The sequence below is a fragment of the Pseudomyrmex gracilis genome, unplaced genomic scaffold, assembly GCF_002006095.1.
Source record: "Pseudomyrmex gracilis isolate BER0280 unplaced genomic scaffold, ASM200609v1 scaffold_50, whole genome shotgun sequence".
NCBI classification, from domain to species: Eukaryota; Metazoa; Arthropoda; class Insecta; order Hymenoptera; family Formicidae; genus Pseudomyrmex; species Pseudomyrmex gracilis.
Genome location: NW_018020634.1, coordinates 877076 through 887539, shown reverse-complemented (window position 1 = coordinate 887539; position 10464 = coordinate 877076). Strand labels below are relative to the sequence as shown.

Here is a 10464-nt window from a genome sequence, read left to right as displayed (position 1 = left end):
ATCCTTCATATATGGACATATCCTATATCTAATGATGTTTAATTAGATACAATGATATATGAGATCTTCTCTATCTCATATAGAATTATTATGTATACCTAGATATAGAATTTGAGCATATATAAAGGAAAAATAATATAATTTAGAATTAAAGAATCGATTATGTTTTTCATATCTCTACCATGAAAATTTTTGAGAAGAATAAATTATTCTGCATGAGTAGTAATCGCACTGATTTTTCAATATATTGTCACTCCGTATAATCCTGTAATTCCAAAACGCAAATTTTAGAGGAGAGCAGTTTTTAAAAGTTTAAAGTTTCATATAGTTTCCCTAGTTAAGGGATCTTTCGGTTTCAAATTTTTACTCTTATAAATATTTTTTTTAATATTTGGTGACCATAAAGAACATGACTTTCTTACTATGCAATAAACTGAAAATCCGGTATGTGACACTTATGTAATTATACGTAGAGAGTGACGATATATTTTTTTTTGATAAAATGTCTATATATTTGTATATAATATTTTTTATATATGTGCTTTTTTTTATTTATTTATTTTTTTTTAATATATATGTATCTATATTTTCTACTTTCATATTTCTATATCACTTTCTCTTAAAGAACCGATATAGAATTAATTTTTGAAACTTGTGTTTTTTTATATATCACTTTTCTATATCATTTTTCTATATCACTTTCTCTTAAAGAATCGATATAGAATTTTTTTTCGAGACTTCTATATCACTTTCTCTTAAAGAACCGATATAGAATTGTTTTTTGGAGGCTTATGCTTCTTATATTTATTCTCTACATTTATTCTCTTCTAGTTTATCTTTCCAAAAATATATATTTAAATATATATTTGAAATATATGTATTTAAATATATATTTGTTCTTTTCTTTTATATTCTATCTCATCTATTTACATATGGTACGCTTTTATCGGGTGGGTATATATACTCTCTTTAAATCATAAAATATAAAAACTCGGAACGGGAAACTAAAATATATCTAAAATACTACTTAGTATTTTTAAAACAATTGTCCCCTTCGCGTAAAATATTGATAGGTTTTAAAAACTTTCTAAAAATATGTAGGTAGGGATCTACGATATTGATAGGTTTTAAATCTTTCTAAAACAATGTAGGCGCTTGTAGAAAATATGTTAGACCGGATAGGTAGGAAATTTTTTAAATCAAGTAGGTAGGAAATGTATTAGACCGCGGATATAGGTAGGAATAAACATGTAAGATTAGGATCAAGGCATGTGCCATGCAGCCTTAATCCTGATTAACAAGGCTAGTAATGTTTAAGATAGATGTTTAGGATAGGATATAGCAGGTTTAAAAATTAGGAAAAATGCAAATGCACTGATTAATATGAATCACTGCATATGCATGTAAATGTAAGATTGAATTTCGTTTATGTAAGGTAAGGTTACATTTATTGTATGTAAAAACTATATATAAAAGACTGCAATAATAAGAATTATAAAACATCAGTAAATGAAATTTATATCGAGAATTTAATGTGCGATGGAATATAGCATACAATAAGTGTAATTTTGCCAGAAATATTGCCATGTGTGGTTCGTATTTATTATGTATGTACTTTATTGTAAAATTATCGATATATATGTAAAAAACTTGTAAAATTGTAAAACTCAAAAATTGTAACACACTTTGATAAATTGTAATACACCAGTAAAAGATATATTTTTTGAAAATGCAACTTTTCAGACACACATATATTTGTNTGCCGTCAAACCAATTTTAAATAATGTACGTATTTTATTATTTTTACTTTGTAATGTAACTATATATATATATATATGTAGCGTTTGTAAAAAAATAAAAGCAAATAGCAGCAAATGATGATAAAGGAGATGGTACCTGAGTACACTCTACGAATTCTGATGCTGCTCGCTTAAAAATATTCCTTTGTTGACAATTACGTGTATGTTGTGTGGGAAGTTGCATATTTGTATATTTTCCATTCCTTCCTGTTCTCCTTCCTGAGTTCACAAATCGGCTATTTTAATTCTTGAAATAAATCAAATTACCGCTTTTGAATATACTCACACACTGAAAGAAAGTGACCATTTAAACTCGTGCACATAGCACAGAATAGAACCGCACGCTGTGGACATAGCGCACCAAAATGTCGTTCGTGGACTGGATGCGTAGTTTCAATGTGTACCACTCGTGGACATGCGCTAGTTTACGGGGCGGAAAAGTGATTACACATTCTCTTATGGACCTGATCGTTCTCAGGCTTTTCTCTGGTAATCAGTCATTATCAAAATCATCGTCAGTGGTCGGAACCTCCAACGTCACGAACCAACTCGTTGAATGAAAATGCTACTTTACCGATTGATTGATCGATCTTCTGTAACGCTCGCGTATCGATTCCGAATTTCGAGAATCGATCGATTTCGATCTATCGCGCGTCTTCGATAAGCAACCACGTGGGGCGCAGTTGTGGCCGACGCGCGACGCGGAGATTTTCGTTCGACTCGTTTCTGCATTTCTCGTGATTTTTGTCGTTTCACGGCCCATAAGAATTGTTACAATTGCTTTTCCGCTACAGTGAAATAAAAAGGGTATAGTAACTATTAGACAACATTAAACCTTAACAGTAGTTGCCAATGTACATCACCCGTGGACATGCGCTAGCTGACGGGCGATCGTAAAAACTCTTGTTGGACTTGCCGCTCTCAGTCTTCTTTCTGCTGATAGTGAGTGGTTACAATGGATGTTGCCATTATGTAAGAAGATATGATATTCCTGAGATGCGCAGTATTCGATCAATCAAGGAGATGTCTCAAATAGGAAAAGCAACTACTTCCTCGATGTGCTAACAGATGTTGTTAGCTGTTAAGTCGTTTATTTAATAAATGATATTCGATTCTTAACACGTGAAAATAACGTGACTGTAATTTATATTATATATACATTAAATAATACATAGTATACATATAATTTAGTATATATTTAAAATAATATACTTTATATTGTATTATATGTATTATATACATACTACAGTAAAGTCACTGACCTCGTCCGCGCAGGTTTGGCGGGTCACTGACCTCGGCCGCGCGACCTTGGAGGGGGAGGGTCACTGACCTCGGTCTCGTGACCGCGGCGGGATCATTGACCTCGGCCGCAAAAAAAAGTAGTAACAGTGCGTAAGTAATTCCAAAATATTTTGAGTAATATTTATGTATTTTAGGTATAATCGATTTAATTTTTTAAGAATTTTAAAAGTCAGTAATTTAATATTAACACATGTAGCACGAAGGTGGCACATTTAGTTTTATTTTATAATTAGCGATATTATTTAATAATATAATTTAAGTATTGTATTTAATAATAATATACAATATATGAAATATATATGAAATATATATGATATTAAATATCGGTAAAACTTTAGATATAACTTTATTGCTGATAAAATTGCACACGTAATGTTTGTGTTTACTGCAGCGCTGCTTTTCGAAGCGCTATTATATATTTGTAAGTTGCGCATCAGAGGGAAACGTACAAACATACACAGACGTGATCTATATGTGCAAAGAGATCTAATTATATGATTCTCTTATATGACTTATAGAATTCTAAATATAAGTGCACACAATTCTCGCACTTTTGTATTTATTAATATCTTTCTCTCTCTCTCTCTCTCTGTCTCTCGAAATATTTACAGATAGCAAAGTGAGAAGGAAAGTGGGAAAAGAAGATGGAAAACACACAAAGCACTTCTGCGCCTCGCAAAACAAAACTCTCATTGGATCTTCGTGGTAGCGCGTTGGCATGACAACGGAACGCACGGAACGCGGACTGATGTTTCGCGTTTCGCTGTTCCGGGCAGCAGCTGCGACTGTCAGCTGTTCAATATGGAATGATAGCAAAGTGCAGTCACTTGTAGGAGTCGGTCGTTGTGCGATATACGCGAACAATCCGGCCAGCGAGCGAGACATCGAGTTCTTCTCGTATCAGCTGGCGCGCAAGAGTGGATACGAGTGCGAGAACGTATCCGTTGGACTGGGGAACAAAGACGAGGACAAAGAAACGTAGTTGTCGATTGGTTGCTGTGCGAGCGGGTCCGTAGAAGAGCGTTTCGTACGCGCGCTACAATCGTGCGAGGTTTTTATGCGAGATCTCACGTCGGATCAACCTGGATGTATTAACGCAAGGGCTAAAATACGGCATATCAGGACTAATGAACCTCGCAACAAATCAGACGTCCGACACGACGTCCGAGGCGCAGAGTAATGGTCCCTACTTCGTTAATTTCAATCAAGACTGCACGTAAGTTTAATCGTTTCTCCCCTACCTCCTCTATACGCATATGTTCGCCCGCGCGCGCGACGTTCACCTTTTTGTTTCCCCTAACCTGAACCTCGCCCGTTTTTTTTTTTTTTATTTTTTTTATATCCCGTCGTCGTGATTGCCACGCGTGATCCTCCCTTTTTCGTATCTCCTCACGACAAGAGATTGCAAATCGCGCATGGCGTACGCATCGCGCGTCGCGCTCCATGTTTTCCTCACGCGACGAATATTTTTGTGTTACGTTATGCCTGCGTCATTCACTCGGCTCCCCCTTTCACCGATTAATTGCGTGTTAACGAGTGTCCCGGGCACGTCCGCAGCGCGCGGTGACACTCGATTGTGCCGTAACACGGACGAGAAGAAAGAGATATTACGCGCCTTTCGCGAACACGCACGTATCGCTCTGTGCGTGTTGCCTCTCTACCTGGCCTTTCTACTCACCTTGCTTTATCCAAGGACTCACTTTGTACTTCTGTCTGTCGCACGACATTGCATATCGTTTGCGACAGCTCCATTATCTTTATTTCGCACATCGTACGATGTTGTAATCAGGATAATAAAGAAAAAGAAAAAAAATACACATAGTAATCAAAGAATATTGCTCAAACACAATTGTTACATAGTTCTTTAAATATTAATAGTACAAGAGAGAAAGAGAGAGAGAGAGAGAGAGAAAAAGAAGTGTTTTTGTTTATATGACTGTTTGATAAATATTTATTGAACCAAATAAATCACATCGTATCTTTCAGATCCTTGGCTGTGGGATCGAAGTCAGGATATAAACTTTATTCCATTAGTTCTGCTGGGCATCTTGAAAAAATATATGAAAATGGTAATATACTTGCAAAAACTTATATACAAAATTATGTTCAAAAGTTTTTACATTGTAATAGTACAAAGAGAAAAAATGTTATAAATACCTTTGATGTTTCTGGAAGAACTTCTTATGTTATTAATTAAACTCTCCCTTTTCTTTTTTGGAGATGATACAGATTTAGAGGATATATGTATTGTTGAGCGGTTGTTTAGCAGCAGTTTGGTGGCAATTGTTAGTCTTAAATCTCCCCGTACACTTACGGTATGCCACTTTAGGAAAGGAACAGAAATATGCAACTACAGCTACTCAAACACAATTTTGGCTGTAAAACTTAACAGAGCGGTAAATTGTTGAGTTTACACTCTTGAATTAATAAATTAGTTATTATGTGATGACGTATAATTAAAAAGATTACATCTTTTATTTGCAGCGACTAGTGGTATGTCTGGAAGAATCCTTGTACATTCATAACATACGGGATATGAGAGTGTTGCACACAATTCGTGAGACCCCACCTAATCTTACAGGCCTTTGTACACTTTCTCCAAATAGTGACCAGTGTTTCTTAGCTTATCCAGGATCCAATACAACTGGAGAAGTTCAAATATTTGACGCGGTTCATCTTGTATGTAATATCAATTATATACATTTGCAATCAGATCTGAGTAATTAGTACAAAATACTCTTTTTTTTTTTTTATACTTGAACAGCAAGCCAAAACAATAATACCCGCGCATGATAGTCCATTGGCCGCGATCGCTTTTAGCTCAACCGGCACGAAACTAGCAACAGCCTCTGAAAAGGGCACTGTGATTAGAGTGTTTGATGTAAGACAAACAACAATACAATAACGTGACTGCACTTATTTACGAATTGCCGAAACATATTTGATATCTTTGTAGGTTAATGAAGGTACACGGTTATTCGAATTTCGACGCGGAGTCAAGAGATGCGTCACGATAAACAGTCTTTCATTTAGCACGGATTCCATGTGGCTATGTTGTTCTAGTAATACGGAAACTGTGCATATATTCAAATTAGAAGTACCAAAAGAAACGTACGTATTATTTGTTGCCTGTCCGTTTACTTTCGTAATGAATTATTGTTTTGTTAAAAATGAGAATAAAAAACCAGAATTATCAGAGATACCATTACTTATATATAACTGTAGGCAACAAACAACGGATGAAGGACAAGGTTGGATAGGATATTTCGCAAAGGCTGTGACTGTATCGGCTACATACTTGCCGTCGCAAGTGACTGATGTTTTTACTCAAGGACGCGCTTTTGCTAGCGTCCATTTACCGTTTCAAGGGTTGAAAAATGTCTGTGCCATCACTGTGTAAGCAAAAATTTACTTTTAGATCTGTGTATATCGTTGCGCGCGTACCGAATCTGCATTAAATGTCAAACAAGCGTCACATGAATTTCTTGCCGACATTTTAGAACACACAAAGTACCAAAACTGTTAGTGGCTAGTGCCGATGGTTACCTGTACGTCTACTCTGTGGACTTATCGGAAAGTGGGAATTGTACTCTTATAAAACAGCATAGGTTTGTATAATATTTTTTCTATTTTCATCAAGATCGAATTTTGCAATAACGAATATAAATTTATAATATAGCACGTAATCTAAAATGTACAGAATTGTGGATGCAAAAAAATCTTAAGAATTTCAAACAATTTTCAGAGAAAGTTTTTGTTTTAACAAAGTCTGTACAAGGTAAAAATAAAAAAGTCTTTACTTTCTACAGATTAGATGATAAGGAGCGAGATGAGGCGGATTGTGGTGGTTCCGGCTCCGGGGCGGCAGCTGCAAATAGTACAAACACAGGTATGACGAAGCCGTACTGGATTCTTCACTTTTACGTATTTTGATTAAACAATGAAGCGAGTTGACGATAAAGATACATTACTGACAGAGTTTGATAAAAAGAAAAAAAAATGGAAAAACATTACTAATGCTACAAAACTTCTGTTTTGTCTGTCCATTATCGGATGCTTGAGTGTTTATAAAGTTCCTTTTGTCTACTTTGTTTAGAGAGTTGCACTTTTTGTGATATTCGCGATGAGTTTTGCAAGTATTCAAACACTAACAGAGTAGATCAAGTATCTCCTTCTTTGTTTAAGGCGTATCGCACACACATATACACGATTGGTTGGTACAGACGAGTGCTCGGATATTTTTCATCGACAAAGAATAAATGTATCAAAACGCAAAGAGAGAGAGAGAGAGGAGAAAGTGAAGAAAAAAAGAAAACATTTTTTCTTCCAAAAATTGATTGATTTTAGTCGCAGTTGTCTTCGGTAATCTAGTTTTTTTTTCTTTTTTTACATCGCAACTAAAGATCTGTCGGTTTCAATGACGATATATATATCTGCAACTTATATTTTTTAATAATTTTGTTTTTAATAACAAAGAGTCGAACAGATAAGAAAACAGCGAAATACGTCTTTACAGATGTAAAGACGGATTTGTTTTGTCGCATAGTAGATGGAAGCGCTATTTGATTGTATTTTGTAGAAAAATTCCGCTGTAGCATCCAACAAAGACAATCCCAGTATCAGCTCTTGGCGTACTGCTCCTATCTTAGGCACCGTGCGTGTATATGCGTGTGCGCGCGCCGCGCGTTCAGAATCTTTTTTACTTTCTTTTACAATTTGCTTCGCGTCTTTTCTTTTTCTCGCTTCTAGTCCCCTCTTTACAAACGAAAAAGCCAGACAGTTTCTTTATAGAAAGGGGTTGGGAGGGAGGGAGGGGTGGGGCGCCAATAGTTGACCTTACTTGATGTAATTTTTTTCTTTTTAATATCCACCGAAGCCTGCATAAATAGCTACGCGGGTGTGTTGCGTGGCCGCTCGCCAGACTCCATGTCAGGTACTGGTATGTCCTCTATTCTGTCCCTCGATTTTTTTTTCGCTCTCATTCTCCGTACACGAAACATCTAATATCTTTTCTTTCTGTAGAAATTCTCTTTCCTCCTCTACTTTCTCTTTCTCTTTTTTTATATTTTTTTATATTTTTTTCTTACGTACCTCATCACTAATGTTCGCGCTTTTTTTGTCATATAATATATATAATACATACACGCAGCCGAAGGAAGAATGAGAGCAAACGCTGAGTAACAATGTGCCTTTTACACGCGAATCTACACATTCCTGTTAATACGATTTTTGTATTGTTATGTTACACCACACAAAAAGAGAAAAAAAAACGACAGTACAAATTCTCTTCTATCATGCTTATTAACTGCGAATTAAACAAACGTGTAGGAACAATGTACATACATATATATATATATATATACAATATATATATATATATATATAAATATATATATACATATACATATATATATATTTATATATGAAACATATGATACATGTCGCACAAAAAAAAAACATGCACGTAGGCACTGTATCCTCAAGGTGAAGCACCACCATGCACGTGTGCAAATTCTGTATCGCTAGTCAGAAACAACATCTTTAGCATCCTAGTATTTAAACGTTACTAAAAGTCATGCGAATTCCCGTGAGGAATATACGTACTTTGTGTTTTTTTTTTTTTTTTCTTAGAAGACTGATTTGTAGATCTCCTACTAGAGTAACTTAAATGTTAACAATTGTACATATAGTGATTACTAACATCTGTCTAATGAAGAAACTGATAGTGTGACATTAATCAGCTACTCAGTGATATTACTCAACAATGGATAATGACATGGTGCACACGTTTGAGAAGAAAAACCAGTTATTTGTACCACTAATAATCCTCACAAAGAGCACATGTATGACGTGCTTCTGCATTATTCTTAAGTTCATTATCGAATAAGTAATTTATATAATATGAAAAAAAAAATATATATATATATACACGAAGAGAATTCGCACACAAAGTCAAATGCAGGTTGTAAAGAAATACGATCAATTTTTTATATAGAAAACATTAGAAAAGTAATATATCGGATATAGCAAATCTTATTACGCTAATTTTTGCTTTACTGTTTTAATGCTCAATTTTGTTTTTATATATTTATAAATGTTTTTAATTATTATACTCGCTTATATTTTGTATTGTTAGATGTCAAGAAAACTTGTATGATAAGAAAATGTGTAAATATTTTGTATAAAAAAAAAAAGAGAATAATATATCAAAAGCATACGTATACGATATTACATAAAACAAAATCCTAAAGTGATTTTTACTCAATAATAATTACATGAAGTGTACGCAGTTATATTTGTTGTAATATATTTTATCACCCAAATAACGCGTACGATAGAGTAACGTGATAGAAAACGAAAAATGCCTGCAATTGTCGATTTTGTTAAAGAGATCGTTATGTCATATCATGAATTCATTAGTGAATGTATCTCACGGCAATGTGACGTATACAATGGTTAATGAAATATATTCGCACTCGGATCGATAACATGTCCCCGGGTATTGAAAGTTTTTTTTTTTTTTTTTTTGAAAATTTGCTATCTGAGTCCTTCCAAAAGCTGTGCGAAAATAAATAGAATTCACACACGTCGAATATCCTCGGTCGGGACTGTATCTGAATGCAAAAATATATCATGTATCCATTGAATACCGATCGTGTCTGTATACATCTTTATCGTTATATCCGCTCAAGATAATATGATAAAGACGAAGTCTTGATAATCTGAATGTAAATGGATTTGTGTAGAATCAGAGAAGTATCAGGAGATGATAGCGGCGACTGAAAGCCCACCGAAAGGCGGCCCGTTCCGTCTGGACGATGATACCGAATTTCCGCCTGTCACACAAAGGACAGACTGAGCGTATAACACGTACACACACACATTTTTAAAGGCATATCAAAAGCTCAAGATAAACGGATTAGTAAACCGTATAAGGAGCAACAAGATCGTGACGTCAAAAGGACTGAGGGAGAGGGTGACACACAGAGACGGCAGAGAACGTCTATAGTAGACGGCGGTTATTATTTAATTATTCCGAGTTCAGTAGAACTAAAAAAAAAAAAAAAAAAATCTGTAGATTATTAAATTATTACCGAGAATGTGTTACATATCTAGTACGCACTGAAAATGTGAATCAAGTGTACGCTAGAATTCAGAAAATTGGTGTTTTTGTAAAAAAAAAACCGCGTACCTCGAAAGAGAGAGATTTAACAATCGAGTAACACTCTCGGTTTAAATTTATACTGAGCTGTCAGATACCGAGCGAAAGTTTTTCTTTCATTATTCTTTAGACAAGCATCACGAGCGTAATTACGCATAGGGAATATAGTAATCCAATGATGAGTTTGTGGTAAACAAAAAA

At 34.7% G+C, this 10464-nt stretch overlaps 1 protein-coding gene across 4 annotated transcripts; it reads left to right on the top strand.

Annotated features, from left to right (window-relative positions):
* Positions 1-3839: 3839 nt before the first annotated feature.
* Positions 3840-10285, top strand: LOC109853570 (WD repeat domain phosphoinositide-interacting protein 2). Of its 4 annotated transcripts, none has more exons than XM_020425803.1 (11): positions 3840-4317; positions 5088-5170; positions 5322-5497; positions 5586-5780; positions 5866-5982; positions 6058-6212; positions 6327-6497; positions 6602-6709; positions 6911-6990; positions 7978-8040; positions 9848-10285. In XM_020425803.1, exons 1-11 carry the CDS (start codon positions 4229-4231, stop codon positions 9958-9960), a joined length of 1350 nt encoding a protein of 449 aa, XP_020281392.1. In that variant the 5' UTR covers positions 3840-4228; the 3' UTR covers positions 9961-10285. The 4 variants fall into 4 exon arrangements, with proteins under 4 accessions (XP_020281392.1, XP_020281393.1, XP_020281394.1 ...); XM_020425804.1 differs by having other exon boundaries at positions 3841-4317; positions 7978-8034; XM_020425805.1 differs by having other exon boundaries at positions 3842-4317; positions 5331-5497.
* The last annotated feature ends 179 nt before the right edge of the window (positions 10286-10464 follow it).

What these genes read in the sequence shown, in the direction of transcription:
- LOC109853570 (XM_020425803.1), top strand. Translation starts at nt 4,229, where the DNA reads ATGAACCTCGCAACAAATCAGACGTCCGACACGACGTCCGAGGCGCAG. An exon ending in TTAGAAGTACCAAAAGAAAC is followed by an intron (nt 6,213 to 6,326) that starts GTACGTATTATT and finishes ATATAACTGTAG; the next exon opens with GCAACAAACAACGGATGAAG. An exon ending in TGCAAATAGTACAAACACAG is followed by an intron (nt 6,991 to 7,977) that starts GTATGACGAAGC and finishes TATCCACCGAAG; the next exon opens with CCTGCATAAATAGCTACGCG.